The 24,835-nt window shown below is 37.8% G+C and overlaps 1 protein-coding gene across 1 annotated transcript; it reads left to right on the top strand.

Annotated features, from left to right (window-relative positions):
• The first annotated feature begins 269 nt into the window (after nucleotides 1-269).
• Chordc1 (cysteine and histidine rich domain containing 1) lies at nucleotides 270-19,837 on the top strand. The gene is made up of 11 exons (XM_038321760.2): nucleotides 270-544; nucleotides 4,060-4,109; nucleotides 5,598-5,654; nucleotides 6,428-6,585; nucleotides 8,397-8,500; nucleotides 9,217-9,275; nucleotides 14,456-14,526; nucleotides 15,417-15,522; nucleotides 17,701-17,820; nucleotides 18,312-18,374; nucleotides 18,600-19,837. Exons 1-11 carry the CDS (start codon nucleotides 481-483, stop codon nucleotides 18,744-18,746), a joined length of 999 nt encoding a protein of 332 aa, XP_038177688.1. The 5' UTR covers nucleotides 270-480; the 3' UTR covers nucleotides 18,747-19,837.
• Nucleotides 19,838-24,835: the final 4,998 nt, after the last annotated feature.

Here is a 24,835-nt window from a genome sequence, read left to right on the forward strand (position 1 = left end):
AGAACTGTGACGGACTGCGGCTGCGCAGATCCGTACCCAGGGACAGGTTAAGGCGGCGGTCCTCACCCGCCTCACTCACCCTCTGCCGAGGGAGCGTCTGCACGGAGGACCCTGCACGCCGCTGCCTCCGGCCACGAACTCCGCAGCACACACCACCACCGCCCGGAGGACGCGGATCACAAAGGGAGAGTGGCTCGCCGGGACTTCCGCTTCCGGCCCCGGGTGTCTCATCGATAACTGTCCGGGTCCACCCCCACTGCGCTCTCCTGCGGGAGTCCGGCGGGGTATGTACCGAGGAGCGCCTGGCTTGGGCCCAGCTTCTCGACTCTTCTGCGCCTGTGCAACCCGAACGTTCGCGAAAATTCCTGAAGCGGCACCGGTGGCTACCGGAAGCCGGCGCAGTCCTCTGTTGTAGTGCTGGCGATTGGTGTGGTGCTTTCCTCTTGGTCCCGGCGGTGTGGGTTTCACCTGGGAGACGGAATGGCGCTTCTGTGTTACAACCGCGGCTGCGGCCAGCGTTTCGACCCGGAGACTAATGCGGACGGTAAGCAGGACCCTGGCCCCGAGCCTCCCCGCCACTCGCCGGCCCCGTCTCGACCTCCCTCCGCTCCGGGAGCCTCCACGTGTCTCCCACGCCTAGGGCTGGCCGCTGCTGTCTTGGGTACCCCATCCCTCACCGGGCACCCCCTGCACCCCTCCTCAGCTTCAGGGCTAAGGTGACCCGGTTTACGCTTTGTCACTGCCTTGATTCTTGGGCGCGGAAGGGCTGGGGAAGTGGGCAGTAGACCGGTCTCGCATTGGACTTCTTGTCGCATTTGGAGTGCTAGTGAGAAGCGTATCGTCACTCGTTCAGGCTACCTCTCCTGTTTACTTGTCTTCTAAAGAACTGTGCTTGGTTGCGGAAATGACTCTCACACATCCGTCTCACAGTAGCAGCGATTTCGGTATAGTTTTGCTGGGGCCTGCAGTTTTAAACCACGCCGACCAGCATGACATGAGCCCCGGTGGTGCTCCAAAAGCCGGTGTGCTCTAATTAAGAATGTACTGAAAGCAAAGTACCTATCGTGCGTGAACCCAGAGGTCTGAGTCTCATTGAGTGGGATGATTATGCAGATTGCTAGACTGTTGTGGAAAGTGACGACACTTATCTCAGATTTACCTGGCATGTATGGTATGCTTTTTATATGCATGGTATTGAACTGTCACTTCGTTATATAATTTAACTAGCCTGTGAAGTATCTCGCTTCAGACCAGAGTTCCGCGTTGCAAGAAGAGTTTAAAACCAGTACCTTAGAGGTCTTTTTCACGTTTGCGGTGTTTGAAATATTTATCTTGGTATCCATGTAAACTGATGAGTTCTTTCTAAATAAGACTGGTACAGGATTTAAAAGGAAAGATGAAGCCACGCTACAAGCACTGGTTAAACTGCCGTGGTTATGTACACGTTTTACTTTACTACTGAATACACTGCTGCTTTATAGGTAGTTTGGGGCAATATTTTTAGAGTACTAGATTCTGGTCCAAAGTTCAGGAGTGGTACCAACTTGTTACTGAAAGTTAGTCTATCCATGTGTGGATTGGTGTATTACATAGAAAAGGAAAAAAACAAAAAACCAGACTAGGAAAGCCACACGAGTAAATCATCAATTTGGGTGTATTAAGAGCATCACCTACAGCAGGAAACTAATCACCTGGAGAGAAATGTGTTCACTTTAGCAAAGTGGAAATTGTTTTAGAAACTAGGGATAAATGTCAAGTAAAACTGGTTGAATGAATGGCAGTTAACAACACTGGATTTAAGAGAAAGTTTTTTGGAATGGGAATAATTTGATCTTTACGTTGAAATTATAAATTAAATTGTTTATGTTGAAGGTGCCCGTGTGGTCTATGTTCTCAGGGAGTGCAGTGATGGTGTCTTCTTTGTAAGAAGCTGTAAGTCTGTACTCAGTCTTCTTATTTATAATAGAGTAGTATAATTTCCACGTTTATTGACTTATTTCATCCCTTTAGTTTTATTTTTGTTTGTTTCGCCTCGTATGCAAAAATTAGACTCTTTTCAAGACGATAGGACATGTTAAAAAGAATATGAATCATAGCTTACATGTGTTAAGTACTCTCAAGGAGACACACGTTTGCAAACAGCACAGCAGCTGTGAGTGACAAGTGAAGATTTCAGCTAAGCCTAGTGTAAAAAGCCTTCAATATAGCCGCTAGTCTGCTGTAAATACGAATCTCAGCACCGCTGAAGCCTGAGAGATGCTAGAGGACGTTCTTCTGCCCATCTAATGTCATTTCCTTTGAAAGCAGTGATTTTTACAGTTAACTCAATACTGGTTACATGGTAAAGATGCAACTGTCCTGTTGTCCAGCTGTGTTTATACATCTTATACTTTATGGTAGTGATTGCACATTAAATTAAATGATCTGCTATTCCCTCTCAACTCATATCTTTGTGCATACACATTTCCATGCCCAGCTTCCTTCTTAGTACTTTGTATGCATAACCAGCACTTAGTAAAGAAGTAATAGGAGGTAATAGTAGAGGGTAGAGAGATTTCAGGGCAATACAGGGAATCAGATTGTTGGGAAGCCGGGGCAGGGTGGGGGAAATTAAACTTGGAAGTTTGAGTGAAGTAAGAAAATTACAGAGGAATATAAGTGTCTTTCTCATCATGGTGTACTGCATTCTCAGATAATGTGTGTTTGTTACAAATAAAATACTCCACATTGCTAGTGGTAATAAATGTAATTTGTATACGAGTTAAATAAGTTAAAATTTCTGTAATATGGAGAGAGACCAGAAATATAAAATGATCAATAGCAACCATGAAATATATTATAGAACTGAACTCTGGCTTGTATCTAGGAATTACTTGTTAAGAATGCTAATGTAGCAATTAGGTATTTCTGCAGTGATTAAAATGTTGAGTTAATAATTTTTTTTCATAATATCTTTTTAGAGAAGCTTGGGCAATTTTTATGGATCAGTTTATAAGTATACTTAAATTTGATATTGTTGCCGGACGGTGGTGGCGCACGCCTTTAATCCCAGCACTTGGGAGGCAGAGGCAGGCGGATCCTTGTGAGTTCGAGACCAGCCTGGTCTACAAGAGCTAGCTAGTTCCAGGACAGGCTCCAAAAAAAGAGATATTGTTTTGAAAAGATAATTGAGAATAAGAGATGGGAAGGAGAGCTGAGAAATTCTGTGCTCTCAATATGATGCAACTGTTCCATACATGAGCAGCTGTGGTTGCCTGCACAAGACTGCCCAATACAATCTTCTAGTTCAAATATTCCAGCCCAGAGGGAGAAGGAAAGTCTGTGCTTCCCCCAAGCTAAGCTAAGAAGCTGTTGGCAGATGATGGCAGCTGGGACAGGAAGGGCTTTTCTTCAGGGGAGTGGCTAGTGAGGTGCATAGAGACTGCACTGGTTAGACTCAGTGGGAGGGAAGTTCTGGGGAAAGGAGATGGGTGGGTGAGTAGGTGGGGGTAACAAGTGAGGAAGGTGGGTACGACTGAGATAATTTGTGCACATGTATGAAATTCTTAGAGAATAAAAAAGAGATATTGCCAGAATCATTAGGACTTAAAGTTTAGTAGTAAAGAAGTTTTATTACAAAAGATGGAAGAATGCAGAGTAGTGGTTCTCAGCCTGTGGGTCACAACCCCTTTAGGAATCAAATGGGCCTTTAACAGAAGTCTCCTAAGACCATTGGAAAACAGATATTTACATTATGTTATGAAGTAGCAATGAAATAATTTAATAGTTGGGGGGAGTCACCACAGTATGAGGAACTGTATTAAAGGTTCACAGCATAAGGAAGCTTGAACTACTGTCACAGAGTATTCCTGAGTGTTATTCTTGAACAGTTCTATATTTTGTCCCTGTGTCATACTCTTAGAGATTTAACTTACTTTTTTAATACAAAAACTTAATGAAGTGTTAAGAGTACTTTGCCTGCTTTTGGAAAAACGATCAAACCCTAAGCACCCTAAGGAGGGATACATAAACTTGTAATTGATAAACAGCTGTGTTTTTTCCTTTCTCTGTTTTGACCAGATGCTTGCACGTACCACCCAGGTGTACCTGTATTTCATGACGCCCTGAAGGTAGGAACAAGTTACTTTTCAGTTTCTTTATACTTGCATGATAAAATTAAAGGTATAATTTTTTTTCCTGCTTCAGCTTGTCAGTTTTTCTTAATGACCATTTGAGGGCGCTTTAAGCATAGTCTTTAAAGACAGTAATATTTCCTCATTATAAAGTTATTTACATTCTGACTCATTTTCCTAATGATGTATTCCCTTCCTAAGTTTGAAGTTAAATAAAAGCAGTTATACTGGTTTTGGTCTTTAGTCTGTCACTGTTGGCTAATAAGAAAGGCTTCGTCTGAATGGTTTCGTTTTTTTTTTTTTTGTTGTTGTTGTTGTTTTGTTTTTCTGAGACAAGGTTTCTTTGTGGCTTTGGAGCCTGTTCTGGAACTAGATCTTGTAGACCAGGCTGGCCTTGAACTCACACAGATCCGCTGGCCTCTGCCTCCCAAGTAAGGGGATTAAAAACGTGCGCCACCACCTCCTGGCTCTGAGTATTATATTGTTGTTTCAGATGTTTAATGCTTTTACAAGTGTTTTACTGGAAAAGTCATACTGTATTTTCTCCTTTATTTCCTCGGTGAGCTGAAGAATCAGAGAAATAGTATAGTAGTGGGTTTTTTCTTGTTTGTTTTTGCTTTGTTTTGACAAGGTTTTTGATGTTGTCTTTTTAAAAATTCATGATTAATATGAGGTGTGCAACTTCTCAGTAGCATACATTTTTAGAGAAAGATAATCTTAATTTTGTAAGCATAAGGCTACTTATAATCTTTTCTTGAATATTAACATTACAGAACTTTTCTCTCAATATCCCCCTTATAATACTAAAGTATTGTTGTTAATATAAATTTAACTACTCATTTCATTAAGTAGAAAACTAGTGGCTTTATATCAGTCCTTGTATTACCTGAAATTTACTGGGTCTTGGAATCCGAGATTTATAATACATAGTGCAGGATACAGACAGACGAGAGTCTGGAGAATGATTGGCAGTGCCATCACTCATCATCCAAGCATGAGACCTAAATTTGGATCCCTAACACATACATAAAATCAAAGTGAAGGACCTGTTTTAACCCAGGTCAGGGAAAAGCAGGTCCTTGGCCTTTCTGTCGAGCTAGTCTAGATGAATTATCAAGCTCCAGGTTTTGTAAGAGACCTTATTTGTTAATGACCTTATTTGTCAGATCCTTTAAATACATGAATTAGAGAGTGGTTGTTTGGAATTGAACTTGGCACTAGGCAAGAATTCCAGTAAGTTACATCCGTAGTCCAGTAGATAATGTTTAAAAACTTTTTTTTTCTAAAGGTCAAATAATATTCATAAACAAATCAAAAGCTTCTGATTTTCTATTTTAAGTACTTAATTGATTATTTAAAGTCATGTGATTAGGAAGCACCATATGAAACCTGAACTCATGTATGTTTGTCTGTGTATATGTCAGGATTCAAGGAAAGAAGAGCGGCACAGTTTTAAGGGTCTGCTTGTTTTTCTTTGTTTTATAGGGTTGGTCCTGCTGTAAGAGAAGAACGACTGATTTTTCTGACTTCTTAAGCATTGTAGTAAGTACTGATTTATTCTTTTTATTTCTCTCAAAGGACATCCTTCTAGAAACTCCAGGTGGGGCAGTCAGATCACTGCTATCCGCTGACTCAGCTATCAGGTCACGCCAGACTTTACAAAGGGGACTCATCTGTTCCATAGCCTCTAAGAACTCTTTGTTTACCTTGGAGAATAGGATTTTATTATGTTAACTACAGACCATGCATACCATATATACATACATTTTACATTCTTGATTTTGGTAGTCCCGAAAAGAAGGAAGGAAGTCTCAGGCAGGCAATGATAAAGCATATTTTTAATTAGAGGCAGTAAATTTTATTTATCAAAAACCAACGAGATGGTTCATTGTTTTATATGACACCAAGAAAGAAATCTGTTTCTATATTATAGATGAGAAAAATGAGTTGTAAAAGATTATTCAAGCTAAGATATATTTCAGTTTAATGGGAAAGTTGACACTTAGATTGAGATGTTAGATTGAGAGTTTTGTTTTAAGGCAGGGTCTCACAAAGCCCAAGTATAAGTGGGATGACCTTGAACTCCTGAACTTCCAGCTTCCAAATCCAAATGCCGGGCTTAGTGGTATTGGAGGTCACACTCAGGGCTACATGCTAGACAAGCACTATACCAGCTGAGACCGCAGACTGCGGCCTTTTTGAATAGACTTTGGCATATATACATAATTTGATTCTTAAAGCACCCAAAACACAAACATGCATAATACATAAAGTAGGTGAAAGCATAACTGTTCATTTGTGTCTTTTACTGACAGGGATGTACAAAAGGTAGACATAACAGTGAGAAGCCACCTGAACCAGTCAAGCCTGAAGTCAAGACTACGGAGAAGAAAGAGCTGTCTGAATTAAAACCCAAATTTCAGGAACACATCATTCAAGCCCCTAAACCAGTAGAAGCAATAAAAAGGCCAAGGTATACTCTATATAGCTGCTTGTATTTGTAAGACTATGATAATGGTGTTTGCCAGTGGTAATTCTTTTTAACATTGTATATAAAGGCATTTCTAATGAGGCCACTGTGTTTTTTCTTCTGGCAATAACCCTGTCATTTTTGAGGGCATGCCCACAGTTGGGAAGTTGTACGTCTTTATTTTCTGGTATATCTTTCTCATGTGGCATGGTGGAATTCAGTAAAATTGTCCGTTTAAACAGTTAGTTTAAATTGAAGAGCCACAGAGGCCTAAAGTAAAGGCCACTTACCTTTACTTTCAGGTTGAATATGAATTAGTTACTCTCATTAGTACTTGGAGAGTTTTATTTTATTTGGTTTGTGATAGCCTGCCTGTCAAAATACTTTAAGAGTGGCTTTTGCCTCAGTTTGAAGTAGAATTAGATTGTTCATAATCTCCTTCTGTTCAAACAGACTATATTCTGAAACACATTAATGGGTTTACTTGTGTAACACAAGAGCCTCAAACTGTACTTAAATAGTGGTTGATTTAGAACATGAACTACAAAATGTAAACTCAGGATTTGGGCTCCAGATATGTCTTTCAGATGAGTTCTTTTTCAATACAAGCCTGAGAAATCATTGAAATCAATTGAAGCTTTTATTCACACTATAAATTTACAGTGTTCCTTTTTCTTTATTATACTTAAATAAATTTATAAACTACATATATAGCACAAGAATCCTAAGTTTTGATTTTTGTTTGCCCATAAATATTTTGAAGTATAGGCTATAGTTCAAGATCAGAATGCTTTTATTCCACCTGCATTATTAATTCAGTATTAGTAGACTGTCAAACACAAGCCTATGCCATTTTAAAAAAGTACTGGAAAAAGACAGGAATTCTGTTATACTATAGTCTGTGTTTTAATCTGTTACATCACAGTAGAGCTTCCTACAATATAATAGTATGAGTTAATACCATTTTTAAATGATGGACTTCAGATTTGTAAGTTCTACTAAGGAGGCTATGAAAAAAATTAAATGTATTATTATTATTTTTAATCTGTATGGGTATGTTTTGCCTGCATGTGTATCTGAGCACTTCCATTCCTGGTACCCATGGAGAACATCTGATTCTCCTGGAACCAGAGTTAGAACTCTTGATCCCGATCCTTTGAAAGAATACTGTGTTCTCCTAATCAGTGAGATAGCTGTCCATCACTTAAACGTTTTATTTTAATCCATTTGATACATGAGTTAAATGGTTTCAGTGTACTTTATTGTTTCCCAGTTTGTCATTGTGGATGCAGAGCGAATTACCTGTGATATATTTTATTGCTATATTTATTAATGGTCTTAATATTCACTTATTGTCAGACTTGGAAATTATATATAAAAATCTTAACTGTTATGAAATATTAGAAGATGGTTGTGGTTTACAGTCATAAAATTGTATCTATATTTGGAGGTCTGTATGTCATCTCTCCACATAAAGTTAATTGACTCTACTAATACACATAAGTATGCTTTCACTTAGTGCTTAAGAATTTATGCTCAGAGTTTATATTCCTAGTCTTTACTCCCTATAGCTCCACTGTGTAGTAGTGTCTTTTAATGCTAGCAGTGTCTTTAATATTTGAAACTTAATTTCTTAATAGAATCATTTTATTAAAAGTTAAAATGTTGTTAGATTATGACATTTGTTTATCAAATACATTTTTAAGGAATAACTTAAATATTTAATGACTCATGGAAGATTTTTAAGGTCATCAATATTAAGTACAAAGAAGTACTTTGGTCTATTGATGATAATATACTTCAAAATTCTCCAGCCCAGATGAGCCAATGACAAACTTGGAATTAAAAATATCTGCTTCCCTAAAACAAGCACTTGATAAACTTAAACTGTCATCAGGGAATGAAGAAGATAAGAAAGGTAAGTCCCTGGTTTTTTGTTTTTCACAATGTTCTTCTGTGTAAGTAAGAGGTAGCTGTATAGCACTGAGTGTGTGGAAGTGTAGCACACTGTATGGAAGAACTTACTTCATTCCCAGATGTTGATGGCACCATGAAAGAGCATTCAGTTCATCGATTATGTCCATGTGCAAACTTAGCACCCCTTAATTTCTTTCAACTAAATTTCTTCAAGAACGGAAATGGTTTTTGTGCGTCCTATAAAAATCTATTCTTATCCATTGACCTCTGCTTACTATTAAGGGGCAAAAATACCTTCCGTGATTTCTGCTGTATAAGAGCTTTAAAATTGGATAAGCTCTGCATTATAGAGTGAAAACACGTTATATATCATTTGGGGGCATATATGCAAAACCTAGATGTCCGGCTTTTTGTTTCTTTTGTTTGAAGAGAAGAATTTTCCAGTAGCTTGTCTTGGATGTTGCTGTGTGATCGAGGGTGTCTTAGAACTCATAGCCATCTTGCCTCAGCCTTCAAAGTGCTGGAATGTACAGCACCAGATCAGCTGGGCTGTGGGTTTCTTTTTCTTTAAATCATACTTGTTTTATAGAAAGATTTTTTTTTTAAGACGAATACAACTGTGGGGTTCTATTTTAATATTGTAGTTTTAGATTTTATTCCTCTGTTTTAAAAGAACATAGTCATGAAACTTTGTGTTACTTTTTTTTTCCATTGCAGAAGAAGACAGTGATGAAATTAAGATTGGGACTTCTTGTAAAAATGGAGGGTGTTCAAAGGTATATATTATACAACTTTGGATTTATGGAGTAAAATCTAACATGGACGCAAAGGGCTCTGAATCACTCTAAAGGTAGCAAACACCTGGATGCTGGTTAAATGTTGGGCACTTTGTTGAACACTAGGACTATAAATACAGTAGAGATTTTCTAAGAGGAATATCTGGTAGAATTATGGGAATAAATCTAATTTGATTGACAATTATTAAGCACTTGATATATGTTAGACATTGGTTCAGGGGCTGGAGAGAATAGTATCACACAAAAACCTGAGGAGTAAGTATATTCTTAGGTGAGCAAGAGAACAGACTAGGCCATTGAATAATTAATTCAGACACACCTGAAGTAAATTTAATAAACAGAGCAACTACAAAGGTTCCAGTCAGGGGCTACTTAAATAAGATTTGTTGGTGAAGGTCTTTCTGATGTGGTACTAGTTCAGAATTAGGGGGAGGAGGACTGTAAACCTGGGAGTAGAACCATCCCTAGAGGGAGCAGAGGTCGAGAGGCTTTAGAACTGTGCTGCTCAGTGCATGCAAGGTCCCAGGGCTTGGGCAATAATTGAAAGCCATGGGTAAGGAAGTAGTCAGAATGGTGAAAGGTCTCAACCAGGATGAGGGTTTGAGGTGCTTCAGACTGTGATGGTAAGCCATTACCTTTTCGGGAAGGTGTTTCTATTTGGTGAGGCAAGCCTGGCCTCAGACTTCATTCCTGTCTCTCAGCTGAGTGCAGGATTATGGTTGTGTACCACCATGCCCAATTTAGGGAGAGGTGAAGAGATCGCTGTCACAGGGGAAGTGGAAGAAGAAGAACGAGCTTGTATATTGTTGTGAGGGCCAGACAGTGTCCTGGAAAGGAGCTTGCTGAGAAATGACTAAATGTGGGTATGGCTCACATAATGAGATCTTTTGCTGTCTTCTGTATATATACCCTCTCATGCTTTTTCCTCGGGAACACTTTTGAGCATGGCTCCTTCCATTACCAACTACTCTTGTCTCATGGTGAGGATTATGATAACATGGCTTTGTTTGCTTTTTCGTTGTATGTTGAATGCTTGGAACAGTGCCTGGCACATAGCTGGTGTGTGTACAATTAGTGGTATACTTTGAATACTTGTGCCTTCAAGAATATGAGTAATTAGTGAATTTAGGGTCACAGCCTAAGCCCCAAGAAGCCAAGTTTAGACACCCATCTTTGATAAACCAGTTTTTAAATAGATAAATTAATCTGAGAGAAACAGGAAAGGCTTTTTTTAATACATGTGATCACATTGGGAAGAGGGACAAAGATCCAGCAGCTCTCCTCCCACCAGTCCATTTTGTGTAAGAGATGGCTTAAATAGAGGCTTAGAGGTATGCATAACTAAGTGGTCCCTGGCTTTGTTCGATCTGGCCACTCAGACCCAGAATAATCACCCAGAAACCATATTATTTGCAGTACTGCTTGCCAATAGCTTAAGCGTATTGCTAGTTAGTTCTTACATTTAGAATTAGCCCTTTTCCATTATTTTACCACGCTACCAGCAATATTCCAGATAGCAGGTCGCATCTTTCCCCTGTGGTGGCTACATGCCATCTCCGTGACTCCCCCTACTCTCTCTTCCTCTATCTGCTTGGAACTCCTGCCTTACTATATTCTGCTAAGCCACTGGCCGAAACAGATTTATTCATTAATCAATAAAAGCTACACACAGACAAAAGGACTTCGTACACCAGGTCCCAGTCAAGTCTGGTTCCACCAACCATAAACTCATCATTGTCTGGCTTTTCCATTTGACTGGCACAGGATTTAGGCCTTCTCTTCCAGCATGATATTTCTGTGGGTAATTTCTTTTTTGGGCTCCATTGTTTAAGTAGTCTGTTAGTTAAAATAAGGGACACAAGTGTCTGAAGCGATTAAGAGCACTGACTGCTCCTTCATACATCCTAGGCTTGATTCTAACCATCTGTATGGCAGTTCACAACCATCTGCAACTCTAGGTCAAGGGGGTCCATTACCCCTTTTGTCCTCCCTGGGCTCCAGGCACACATTTGATGCATAGATATGATCGGGCAAAATACCCATGCTGATAAAATAATGAAATAACAATAAAAGTGGTATCTTTATCCTTGCTGGGCCAGCTACAGTTGAGAGTGAAGATGGGGTGTCAGCAGGTTTGTTTTCCTTCTATGACATTTGAGATTCCCCTGCTTACTAAAAGTGGAATGGAAACAGAAGTATAGCCTCATATGTATAAGGTAGAAGTAGTAAGTAAAAGGGGTATTTTTTTTTTCATTTTCAATTTTATTACTTTTTTTAAATGTTTCATTCAATTTAATTTGGTAATATTCTTTTCATACTCCCAAGCCCTTCCAAATCTTCCCTACCCACCCAACTTCATGTTCTTTCTCTCTCTTTCTCAAGAAATAAGTAAATCGCCGAATCATAACTGAAAGTGCACATATATAAAAACTGGAATCTGTTTTGTGTTGGTCAGCTCCCCATGAGCATGAAGCCTGTCCTGGAGCATGGCTGGATTTTTCCCCCCTTTCTCACCAGGTACCAGTTCCAAATTGCTTCTTGGTTAGGTGTGCCCACTTGCCCTTCTCCGTGCTGGAGTTTTTTCTGATCCCCCCTGTCTTTTTTTTTTTAAGTCTTAGGCATGCTGTTGCAGTCTCTGTTCTTATGTACATAAGTTCTTTCTGGAGCATGCTGTTTTATTGGAGTCATCCACCACTTCTGACTCATAGAATCTACTTCGTAGATTCCTGAGCCTTGAATATTCAGACATCCATTTATGGCTGAGTGCTCCAAGGTTTCTCATTGTCTACCCACTGTCAAATTGTCTCTCTGTTAGTTACCAGCAACCACAAGAAGCTTCTCTGATCTATGGTTAGCAATATGTATTTTCCCTGCATTGTTCATTTGGCAGAGAAGTAGTAGTTTTCCCCCAGAGCACATGGCCTACCTGTCTAGCCTCAGGTTCTGGCCTCATTAATAGTTTGAGGTGTGGATTGAATCTTCTGGAGTGGGCCTTGAATCCAGTCAAAAGGCAATTTGTTATGCCCTCAATTCGTGCTACGTTGCACCAGTCTCCAGTCTCCCAGGCAGTTTGCCGTTAGAGGTCATAGGGTTCGTAGTTGGGTGCCGTTGGTAGAGAGTGAGAAAGGCAGTATGAGGCAGAGTACGAGCGGAAATTCATCTCAATAAAAGTACCAACAATGGGGAGAGGGAGATATATCTAACAAAACTGATTGCAGTAATACAGAGAAAATAATGGGAATGTCATAATACTGTTTCCTTATATCGGTTGAAATTAAGAGATAACCAAATTTAAGTGCCTTTAGTGGTGAGAAATTAAAATTTTAGATTATAGAGGATTTAAGAAATATTTATTTCATTGAAGTAGTGAAATTTGTTAGAACTTGTTCACATACAAATTTAAACTTGAGGACTTTCAAAATGAAGCTGGCAGTATCTTCAGCTTCTTCACGTGTTCCCCTGAAAGGGTTATCTTTATCTGTCAGCACGTATCTTGCTCTCTTTGTTCTCTTTCTTAATCTTCTTTCATGTGGGTTTGTTAGGTTTGTTTTAGGGAATATAACCATAATCTTACCCTTTTTGGTGCTTTGTGAATGTCATTGTTGAGTATGTGCTACAATTGATAATTGATTTTTCCTTCCCACTGTTTTTTTTTTTAATAACACTGACCTTAAACACTTTAGTGTGTGACATACTAGAAATGGGATTATATATATATGTGTTCAGTTTCAGCAGATACGTAGACATAGGAGATTTCAAAGGTTGCATATTCTATATGCTTGTCGGTATTGATGAATTGGATCCACTTGTATGCACATTGATACATTTTGTCGTATCGGTGTTCTATGGTTCAGCTGTTCTGACAGAGTATACAGTTTTCTCACTTAATGTTTCCTTGACCTCAGCGGTGTTACAGTCGCGTGCCCGCTGATGTTCCTACTGCTCAGGTCTTTCCTCTCTGACCACAAGCCCGTGATCTCTCCGCTAGCCTTTCTTGTCATTCTTTCCCTAGCAGTCTTGTAGGAACTATTCATATCTTTTAGCTCCAGGTCTCTTGTTGGAGGTATTTCATTTGATTTCCACTGGCCTGATGATACCATTGATAAACAAAGGGACTTTTAGTTTTCATGAAATGGAAGTTTTCCTGTTTGTTTTTTTTTTTTCCCTTTATTGCCAGTGTTCGACTTTATTTAAGAAGTTCTTGTTCAGAGCTACATTTTCTCATGCAGAGGTACTTTATGTGAAACACTGAGTATGGTGGAAAATCTGAGATTTTTTTTTAAATAAAGGACATTCAAGGAGCATTTGCTAGTCCTTGAGTGAGTTTAAACAGGTTAGTCTTTTGAGTTTGACCAGATTTTGTGATAACTTCAGAGGTAGAGAGGACAGATGTACTGATTCAGATTTGGAGGACTGGGGGCATTTGATGCCATTGGATAAGATAAAAAGAGACATTTAGGTGGCAGTAATGATAAATTCAGATTCTAATATAGTGGAATTTATGTACTTAAGGAGATAAACACCTAGTACTTTGTACAGAAAAGAAACACAGAAAATCTTGGTCTTCTCTACTTTAGTTAATATGATTATAAAAATAGAGAGCATACTACCAGCTACATCCATGTTTTATTAACATAACTTTTTGTGAATTCATCTGTAGAGCCTTCATGTACAGCAGCAGTGGGGCCCGGATCTTCCAGACAAACCATGGATGTTTATATAGGTCTGCAGCTCATTTTACCATTTGTAGGGATAAGATGTCACCATTTCCTGAAACTTCCAGAATTGATTTTTAGATTTTCCATATTAATTAGTGATGCCCACACAGAGTATACTAAACACATAAATCATACTCTGTTTTGGGGAGAGTATAAGTCCCCTGATTCCAACACGTTTCTATAAATTTAAATATTTGAACCTCATGCCTAAAAGCCTTAAAGCCTCTTATTTAGTAAGTTGGCTAGCTTTCTGTTTTCTTTCTTTACAGGAATCTATAGTTTATTTATGTTAAAAGAGAGGCATTTTCCATTTCTTGATGAATTTACCAGTATTATTTCAGTATTTTCTGGAGGCCTTATAGGTAACAAGTACCACAGATAGGTGTAAGATGCAAGTGTGAGATAAACAGCTAATTTTTTCTCTCTGTCTTTGTTTTTTAGACATACCAGGGTCTACAGAGTCTTGACGAAGTCTGTGTGTATCATTCTGGAGTACCTATTTTCCATGAGGGGTAATTTATGCATTCCTAATAAAAAATTTATAGTAGTGATTCAAAATATTAAACCTTTATATCTTTAAACATTGCAATGCAGTTTTTGGGAAAATTTTACCTACATCACCATTTAATCCTTATAATAACCTAAGAAAAGGGCAGAGGCAGTTGCCTTCATTAAGTACAGGAGGAAAGTGGAGTTATAATTATTAAGTAATCATTGTAATTTTTCAGTGTGATCTTATTTAGACTTTGGTTGTGTGCATTGCCTCTGCCTCAAGATACTCAGCCCTTAGCCTCCTGCAGAGAGCACTTACTGGCATGTCCTCCTGAGTGGCCTGAATTGCTTTTCTTAAAGGACTGTCATTCATTTTTAGGACATTAGAATTTTTTGGTCATGGGGCGCGGAAAGCCCATGCTTTTCCATAACTCTCAATTTTGAGTTTGTCTCTATATTGTGTTCCCAAATGCTTCGGATGCGTGGAGATCTGTAATTTTTAGTTACTTGTGCAGGGTTTTATCTCAAGTTAGTAGTAATGGTTTTCCCTTCTTTGAGATTGTTCATCATGTGTGGAAGCACTAGTTTCTACCTTGTTCCTTGGTCTTTAGTGGGTTGTTGAAGTGTGGTTATTACAGTATTCATTCATATCTCTTTTGGTAGCTTCATGAAGGAATTAGGGTGTACATTCTCAGTGAGAAACTAGACTTGGAATTTGTGATTATAGATTTATTCAAAAGCTAGGTTAATAGAATAAATGTCACCCTGGTTTTCAAATAATTAGTTTTCCTAGTATGTATCCATTTTAATTCTTCACTAGTAAATACTTGCAAGATATTTAAAGTTGGAGTATTTATTTCTTAATTACCTCTGTTATAATGATAACTTTAATCCATTGTGTGATTTAAAGGATGAAATATTGGAGCTGCTGTAGAAGAAAAACCTCAGATTTTAATACATTCTTAGCCCAGGAGGGCTGCACAACAGGGAAACATGTGTGGACTAAAAAAGATGCGGTAAGTCACCTTTTAGGTTCACATACTGGCCTGCGATCATCTAAGCCATGTTTCTAAAGATCTGAGATTAGCATGTGTTTATAGCATAAAACTAGCTTTCTTACAAGGTAAGTAAAGCATTGGCATATGTACAAAGTAGTTCATCTCAATCTCCCAACAAAATAACCCTGTGTATATTGATACAGGTATGTGAGTTTTCAGAAATACTTTAAACTTATTAAAACTGGAAAATGCTTGTCTTATTAAAATTAGTTTCACAGGAGCTAGAGAGTTGGCTCCATGGGTAAGAGCACTTGTTGTTCTTTCAAAGGATTGAGATTCAGTTCCCATCCCATCACCTAGAGACTCGCCTTTAGACACCATACATGCATGTGGTACACAGACTTACATGCAAGGGAAGCCTTCACACACACAAAGTAAATCTAAAAATGGATTCGAAAAAATTAGGTTCACAGCCTTTCCTACTTTGAAAATTGTCTCATAAAATCACTTTATTAATTTAATGTTACTAAACCAATAGTTAGGCCTCTAATTCTTTTTTTGCTCATAAAAAAAATTCCACCGTACATTTGGTCCCTCCATCTAGTGTTCACAGTGAGATTTCTTTGAACGCCTCTGTTTGCTCTGGGGAAATTTATCAAGGAGGAAAGAGTTGCAGGGCATCAGTTCCTATTTCCTGGGTTTATTTTCAAAATATTTTAGAGCTATGAACATAATTCCCTTAATCTCTCTAAGCTGAGAAAATAAAACCAGTTTGTCACTACATAAAGGTTTGTATGCCAGATCTCATTATTTTAATAGCATGGTTAACCAAACACATTCTTGTGCTGTGCTGTGCTGCCATTGGTAACTTTAGGAACCTTTCTGGTTCATAGAACGTCTATGTTTTAACTCAAGGATGAACTTTCAGGCTAGACGTGTATTCAGTCTTCAGTATGTCATTGTCATTTTGAATCATAGATTACTTAACATAAAACTTGCAGAAATCTTTTATTAGCAGAAAATGAGGTATGCTTGTATATTTTCTCTGAAATCAAAACCTTAAATACTTTGAAAAAATAAATTTTATGCTTCCCTTTTTGTTTAAAAGTTAAGAGTGGCACTCGGGAGGCAGAGGCAGGTGGATCTCTGTGAGTTCGAGACCAGCCTGGTCTACAAGAGCTAGTTCCAGGACAGGCTCCAAAGCTACAGAGAAATCCTGTCTCGAAAAACCAAAAAAAAAAAAAAAAAAAGTTAAGAGTGTATTTCTTGGTGAAATGTAACTATTTTTCCTTCTTTTAAACAAAACTGTCTCATTTGATTTTGAAATTAATTGATCCTGTAGTAAAGCACCAGAGAATAATGGTCATTTCCAGACTAGCGGTCATCAGATGACTTCTGTAAATTGTGACATTTTCTGTATGCTAATAGGAAAGGACAAGATAATTTAATAATCATAGGAATAGTTATTAGTTGACAGTGTGTGTGTGTGTTCATGCATACATGGTATGATGGTTCTGTGTTTGGTGTCTTCCTGTGTCGCCACCGTATTTGATAAAATATGGGTTCTCTCTGAGCCTAGAGCTCATCAGTCCAGCTGTGGGATCTTGTGATCAATCTTCTGGCACTAGGATAACAGAATCAAGCAATATATGAATTTTTTTATGTGGATGTTGATGTTCCAAACTCAGCCCCTCATACTTGTAAGGTAGGCATAGTACCAATTGAGCCAAGTCCCCAACCTTAATACCACCCAAAACTCTTCATTTGTACAAAATAAACTCAAAGGTTCTCAGACTTTCAAGTTCTTGTGTTGTCTTGTGTATCTTACCGAACAAATTCCTTTCTCGTTTCTGTCTTCAAAGAATGATTCTGTGACAGAACTTAGTGGACAATAGGGTGTGAATGGAATGAAGTTTAGTAAGGCTTGTGAAATTGTCTCCTAAGTGAACAGTAACTGTATAACCCTAAAGGAGAAAAGCCAAACTGGAGAAATGAGGGTGTTCTCACATCATAAACTTGTTAAGATATTTGTATTATAGTTTATTGTTTAAACCTCTTGGTGGAATCTTTAGATGTGTTACCCTGAAGCATCAAGTGCTTCATTGTGCATGGTGAATTTTCCCCTATTAGTTGAGTGAGTTTTTTTGAAAAAGTTGTGTTGTGTCTTAAGGTCACAAGGTTTTTATTACATTACAGGGGAAGAAAGTTGTTCCATGTAGACATGACTGGCATCAGACTGGGGGTGAAGTTACCATCTCAGTGTATGCTAAGAATTCACTGCCAGAGCTCAGCCAGGTGGAGGCAAACAGTACACTGGTAAGTCTATGACCTGACTGAGTAGAATTACCCTTAATGCATTATTTGTTCATATTTCCTCAAAGTTCTTAGCTCTGATCAGAAAACTGGTGACTTTCATAGAAACAGTATTTTAAGTGAAAAATCAGTCTATGTGTTTCTAAAGTTTGCTCTTCAGAACACTGTTCTGAAGCTTTCTTAAAAATGTAGTATCTTAGAAGAATCACAAAATACAGGTTTTTCAGTATGAACCTTCTGGTTAATTTTCTTATTCTCCTAATCATTTTCTTAAAGGAAGCAGGAGGTTGGGGAGCCACCATTGACATTTTCTCATGGCTTAAGTATTGTCCATCTTGTCTTTCTAATTGGTGCTTGGTTTCTCAAACCTTCACTCTGATTTAATCAATTATCGCTCTTGACTGGATGTGGTTCACTGTTTTACTGCATGCTTAGTGTGTATTAAGGCCTGGTTTTCAATATCTACCACCAAAATAACAATTTATCTATTTCAGTTAAATGTTCACATTGTATTTGAAGGAGAGAAGGAATTTCATCAAAATGTGAAACTGTGGGGTGTAAGTATTATGAATCCACTTATTTTTTTTCCTGACAATGAAAAAAATTTAGAATGAATACTCATGGAAAGTTGATGAATATAACCTTAATGTGTCTATCAAGATACTTAAATTGCATTAAAAAATGGCTCCAGAGGCTTGATTTTTGACATTAGAATAAGCAAGATGTGTTTTTCTGAGACCAATAGAAGCACCGAGTTAACGTTTCCTCTTGATGTGCTGCAGGTGATTGATGTTAAGCGGAGTTATGTAACCATGACTGCAACCAAGATTGAGATCACCATGAGAAAGGCGGAGCCCATGCAGTGGGCCAGTCTTGAACTGCCCACAGCCAAAAAGCAGGAGAAACAAAAAGAAGAAATTGCAGATTGATTGGAAGAGAAGCAGAAAACTCTTGTCTGATTTAGAGTTCTCGGTGTGTGTGGTGAAGTAGTAGCTTGCTGCTGTAACCTTTTTGTTGTTTTTTAATCTGCCATTTTAGGGTTATCATGAGTTTCTTTAAAGCCAAAGTCTCTTGATTTTTTTTTTTTTTTGTGCCTCTATCTTTCTTTTGAGTTCCTTAATAAGACTTCAAGTCTCCTCAATAGTAAAAACATAGTTGTTACCCCACACACAAAGGGAGAAAAAACCTCATAAGCATAATTGTAGTATTTCTTAGTAAAAATTATTATAAGCAGAGAAATAAAAGGATTTTTTTATCCTTATATCACCGTTACCCTTAGGACGGTAGAAAAGTGTAATATAAAAAAATTTAAAAATTTAATTGGCCTTTTCATGAACTTTGTTACTGTAATTCTTGAAATTCTTTAAGAAAAAAGTTGTTTGTTTCCCCTATGAGGTGGTTACTTCGGTAGTGCTAACACTGAAGCGGTGTAGTCACTGTCTGTGTACTGCTCACAGAATTCATTTGCGGTTTGTTTAATTTCAGAAAGTTACACCGATATCTTTAGTTCTTTTCAAGCAGTATAATTTAAGACTATAGGAAATAAAATTAAGTTTATAGAAGCATCAATTTGGTTAAAATTTATCATTTCATAAGAGTAAGCAATAATGTTTTGAAAATCTTTTTAATTAAAGGTGTTTTTATGATGTTTTGACTAAATTTTATTAAATTTATAGTCTAAATCTCTTAGAGATTATCTTTATCTTCCAGATGAAAACTGTATCTGTAAAATTGTGACTGTAGCTTTGTTGAGATGTGTCAAGGTATGTGTGAGGCTTGAATCTGGAATGCCTCTGAGAGCTTGTTTTGAGTCTCCAATTTACGGTTCTGTTTTGAAGGCTGTGGAACTTTTTGGATGTTGGGCCTGGTGGGTTCTCTAGGAGTGAACCTTTAAGGATTATACACCCCTGCTGTCAGGGCATGGAGCCACCTCTGCCTCGCGCTCTCAGTGCTGCCTCCCCAGCCATTGTAAACTGTATCCTCTGAAACTGCGAGCCAAAATAAACCTTTGATCCCTTGATTGTTTGTGTCGTGTGCTGTGATCAAGGCTACAAGAACAAAGTGTGCAGTACAGAACAAGTAGGACAGCTTGTCTACGTGTTCTATGTTAGTGTAGCTGCTTGATTCTTCAGAATTATCTAAGGGTTTCATGAAGAGGTTGACAAGTTTACCAGTACAATACTGATTTTTTTATACCTCATTTCTATTAATTGTATATGACACAGAACATTTATGTTTATGCCAATTACAGCCGATAATGAATAGGTTACTTTTTGAGGCACAGCTCAAGGGGAAACTTGTTACGTGAACGCTAGAACTCTAGTAAATTGGCGCCTTAAACTGGTATAAATCAAAATGAAAGTTAAAGGTATTTACGATGGTATTAATGGAATTCTTACAAAGAAAGTATGAGTATAGTCAAAATATTATCTTAGTTAATAAAGAATCTGGGTGGGCGGGCTGGAGAGTTGGCTCAGAGGTTAAGAGCACTTACTGTTCTTCCAGAGGTCCTGAGTTCAATTCCCCGCTACCACATGGTGGCTCACAACCATCTGTAATGAAATCTGGTACCCTCTTCTTGCCTGCAGGCATACATGCAGACAGAACAATGTAAACAAAATAAATAAATAATTATTTAAAAAAAAAAAAAAGAATCTGGGTGGGCATTGGAGTGAGCTCCCTTAACAGCACTGGCTGTTGGGTTTGATTCCCTGCACCCATATGGCAACTTATACTCAAGGAACTCTACTTCAGTTACAGGTCCCTCTTCTGGACTCTGGGCACTAGGCAAGTATGTTGTTGGTGTTAGATACAGCCAACTATATGCATCATTTTGTCTAGTTCTGTCAACAAGTGTAAAGACACAAATCTAGCCTTTAAGCTTTGCTGACACAAGGGCATGCTAACATTTTTTGGCACTGAGAAACTGGAATCCAAATATTGTTTAGTTAGACATGAATTCATTTACAAAAGAGATCTTATTTTCTGCCTGAGGGAAGAGGTTGAATCATTTTGATTCAAAATATTAATTGTACTTGTACCACTTCCTTACTGAGACTGTTGTTTTCCCTTGGATAGTAGCATGTCTGTTGAGCGGTACTGTCGAAGCAGATGATGACTCCTAACCTCAGACTGGGTTGCACAGCACTGTGTTCATTTTACATTGTGCAGTGGTTACATTTGTGACCATTTAATTGTTATTTCCTTCCAGAACCTCTGTATGTCACTCAGATAAAAATTAAATGAAATCACCTTAAACTCTATGTTAAAGTGACAGTATTTTTAAGGAAGAATGAATGTTTTACTCTGTCAATTTATTAAGAAAGGTTAATGAAATGCTTGTTAGCTGGAAGACATTATTTCTGTTAGATACATGCATTTTTATTACGTCATCAAAGCAGCCAAACCTAGATATATTTTATACATGTTGTAACTCATTGTAGCATGGGGTACTTAAATGTTATTTTTCTTGCCTAGTTTTGCTTGTACAAAAGAATTAATATCCTAAATTGGCCTGTCTTTTCTAACCGCTTATTTTGAAATAACTTTAGGTTTCCAGGATTATGAAACTAGTACAGGAGTTCTTTATGGTTAGTATGTCATCTCCCCATATTAAAATTTTTATGATAAACAGTTTACAGAAGTAAGACATTATTAACCTTTATATAATTTAAAATAAAAGATTAATTTTAGTGGGATTCTTAAAGGGAAATTTTTGAAACCTGTCTTATAATGTAAGGCAGTAATGTAAACAATTAAAACATGAATTGAAATCAGCTGTTTATAGGCTGACTGTGTACATTTACAGAACTATAGTCATTGCGCTGGTTGAGCTTTGTCATTTGTATCTTGTGCTAGGGATTTTGTCTTTACATAGATCTTGTTTGATTTTCTTATCAGTTCATCAGAATGAAGAGAACTATTAAAACATTCTTGCAGATATTTTGAGTTCTGAGTTACTGCTTCTAACCCTTTTCTTAAATTGATTCTCTGAGAACTGGAGAAATAGTGCGCGGAGGTTAAGAGCACTTCAGCTCCGGAGGAGCCGAGTTTTCACGTGCCAGCGCCCATTGTGGTCGCTGTCAACTCCAGTGGATCTGTTGCCCTCCTCTGGCATCTGTGATGAGCACCCACAAACATGCAGAATGAATGAATAAGAGTACTCTGAAAATTGCATGTTGTATACACCCATAGTAAACTTTAAAAACTCTTAAAGATACTTGAGTATATATTTTTTTGTTTTAGTTTTTTTTTTTTTTTTTGCTTTCGTTTTTTTAACTCTACGTTTTAAGTTTGAAGAGTAAGGATTGTTTTTTTGCTGGTTTTTGCTGCAGATTATTTTATTTGACTTTATAGTAGTTTATCCAGTATTGCTCCATGGCTTTATTCTGAAATATGAGCTGTTAAGTTCAGCTTGGTATTTTAAGGTTTTTATTGGCATGTCTGATTTCTTTCGTTGGTAGAAGGTCATGTTTTTCCCTGATTGCTTGTATCTTGTTCTTACAACTACATTTCATCCCACTTGCATGGGCCTTTTAATCAATGATAGATGCCTGTGCCCTTGGACGTGTAGCATTATACCTAAAATACCTAGCTTGCCAAGTTTCTCTGTATGAACTTTGTGCTTTGTTTTTGAGTTTTTGTGGCATTCTTAGATGTATGGAATTTCTTCAAGAATAGGTTTACAAAGACTATTTTCATGTATGGTCTTTAGATATTTTTAGGTCACTTAAAGATTTTGTATCAAAATAGCTTTATTTGTTACTCCTTTTCCACTAGCAGATATGCTATTCAAGTAATTAAATTATATAATTATCTTTTTAAAAAAGATTTTCCTAACTACAGTCTAATGATTAAACATGAAAAAGGAAAACCTCCCAAAACTTGAAACATCAAATAAACAACAAAGATGTTGGATGAGTCTGTTTCTGTTTTATTTGTTAGTCTTTTTGCTGCCTGCATGTTGCTTCTGTTTTGGCCAACTAATGGAAACCTATTTTCTACTGCACTCACTATTTGGCATATTTGGGTGGCTGTAAATGACAAGCATACACCAGTAATGGACTGGCATTGTAATAAGAATATCGTTGCATGAGAACTTAACTGCTCACGGCTGCTCTGTGAGGGACGTTGTTTTGCACTACAGGTAAGGAAAGGATCATGTCACTGGTTAAACTCTGCAGAGTTGAAACCAGTGAGCTGTGGAATAAAGATGGCACACTCAGACATTGGGAATTTGTTCCTGCGTCTGTGTCTAGACATACTCTGTACTGTTTATCAGCCGAATGGGTAGGTTTTCTAAAATACTGCCATGTTGCATGGGAAACTGGTCACTCTTAGCAAATGATATTTGTTAGAAGATAATTTCACAAAATATGTCATTTTTGCCTGGATGACTTTGGTTGATAGTCTATTAAAAACTCGTCGTTTGTGATTTGACAACTCTTAGAGTCTGTGGTTTTTCCAAAGATGATTGAAGGAAATAGCAGAATCCTCAATGCAACAAATCTAATAGTTTCCATAGCCATTCAGGTAGCGTTACATACCTTGTAGATGTGAACGCTAGAACCTTCAGTCAAACACCAGCAAATTTAGCTTTGCTTCCCTGTTAATGTAAGCTCGGTTAAAAACAGACAAATTTGCAGTGTCTACAACTATTCCTGATATAGGGATAAGGGGTTAGCTACTAAACAGTTCAGGATCATTAGGTTTTTGTTTTCTGGTGGGCCAGTGGTAGTCAGAATACCATTTCTAGACTAGCTTGATCATCCCTCAATGAAAATTGGTTAGAAATGCAAGTGCTTGGTCCCCAGCTCTAAACACTGAGTTAAAAAATTTAAATGGGACCTAAGGCTGCAAAGTAATTTCCAGGTATAACAATTTTTTGATTTTTTTTTTGTCTTTGTGCCTAATGATGGTTTGTGTATAAAATGTGTATTAATAACGTCAAGGAAATAAGCATTTCCATCTTTTCAGCCACTACTCAGTCACTTTTGTGTGGCAGGACTTTAAGTTCTGTTTTGGCCATTTTGAAATACACCATGTGTTGTGAGATGCTTGCATGCTCAAAGTGGAGGTCCTTTTCCACTTTTTTTCATATGAACAACACAGCTTACACATTAGATCAGTTTGATACAGGCATTTGGAGGTGGGAAAAAGGAAGAACGCTCAAAATAGATCAGAAAAGAGAATAAACAAACTATGATATTGAATTGGGGACAAGAGAGTACACATTTTTAATAGCTCCTAGGTTTGAGTATAGAGGGACAGTCCAAAGGAGACAGACAACAGATTTTGGAAGTAATTGATTCTCAAAGAGACTGCGGAGTCACAAATGAAGTTGCCCGACCTTTAAGGAAGCTCTGAGTAAATCAGCAGGATGTAAGATTATGCAACTTGATACAGCGATGATAGTATTTTGACCACACCTTTTCATTCAGAGAGAAGTGAGAATCACTTGGCACAGATGGTGCAGGCACAACATAAGTGAGTCCAGTAAGAGATTCATTTACATTAGCATACCACATGTTTGAAGGCCACCACCAAGCCATCTATAATGTGCCTGCCAGAGGAGACTTCTAAGAAGGAAAAATGAAGATTGAACAAACCCACACAAGCCAGTGAGTGCACATCAGGCCTTGACTTGGTGTCACTGAGGAACATACAATACATTCATTCTGAAGGTAGAGAAAATTGAAAGTGTGTGTCAAATTCCACAAACATAAATACTTGGTACTTTGAGTTGGCTGTAATAAATTGATATAATTACAAGATATTTTTGTAAGACTTTATAGTTTTCTGGTAATCTTAAAGCCTGATACAAACAGATCCCAAGCTATCTGCTTCCTAATAGAAGCCATATTGGCCACTTTAGATACCTTAAGATTTCTTGTCTTGCTTCCCAGCAAGAAGAGATAGCACAGGAAGGTGTCATCTTTAAAAGGCAGGAAGTCTTTCTAAAGCAGTGAAATAAGAGGAAATCAGGATGGAGAGGTGGGTGATGGAATTCAGATCTGTT

The sequence above is a fragment of the Arvicola amphibius genome, chromosome 3, assembly GCF_903992535.2.
Source record: "Arvicola amphibius chromosome 3, mArvAmp1.2, whole genome shotgun sequence".
Taxonomy (NCBI): Eukaryota; Metazoa; Chordata; class Mammalia; order Rodentia; family Cricetidae; genus Arvicola; species Arvicola amphibius.

Coding starts and splice junctions, on each gene's coding strand:
- Chordc1 (XM_038321760.2), top strand. CDS start 481: ATGGCGCTTCTGTGTTACAACCGCGGCTGCGGCCAGCGTTTCGACCCG. Junction 9,276..14,455: donor AAAATGGAGGGTGTTCAAAG/GTATATATTATA, acceptor TTTGTTTTTTAG/ACATACCAGGGTCTACAGAG. Junction 15,523..17,700: donor TGTGGACTAAAAAAGATGCG/GTAAGTCACCTT, acceptor ATTACATTACAG/GGGAAGAAAGTTGTTCCATG.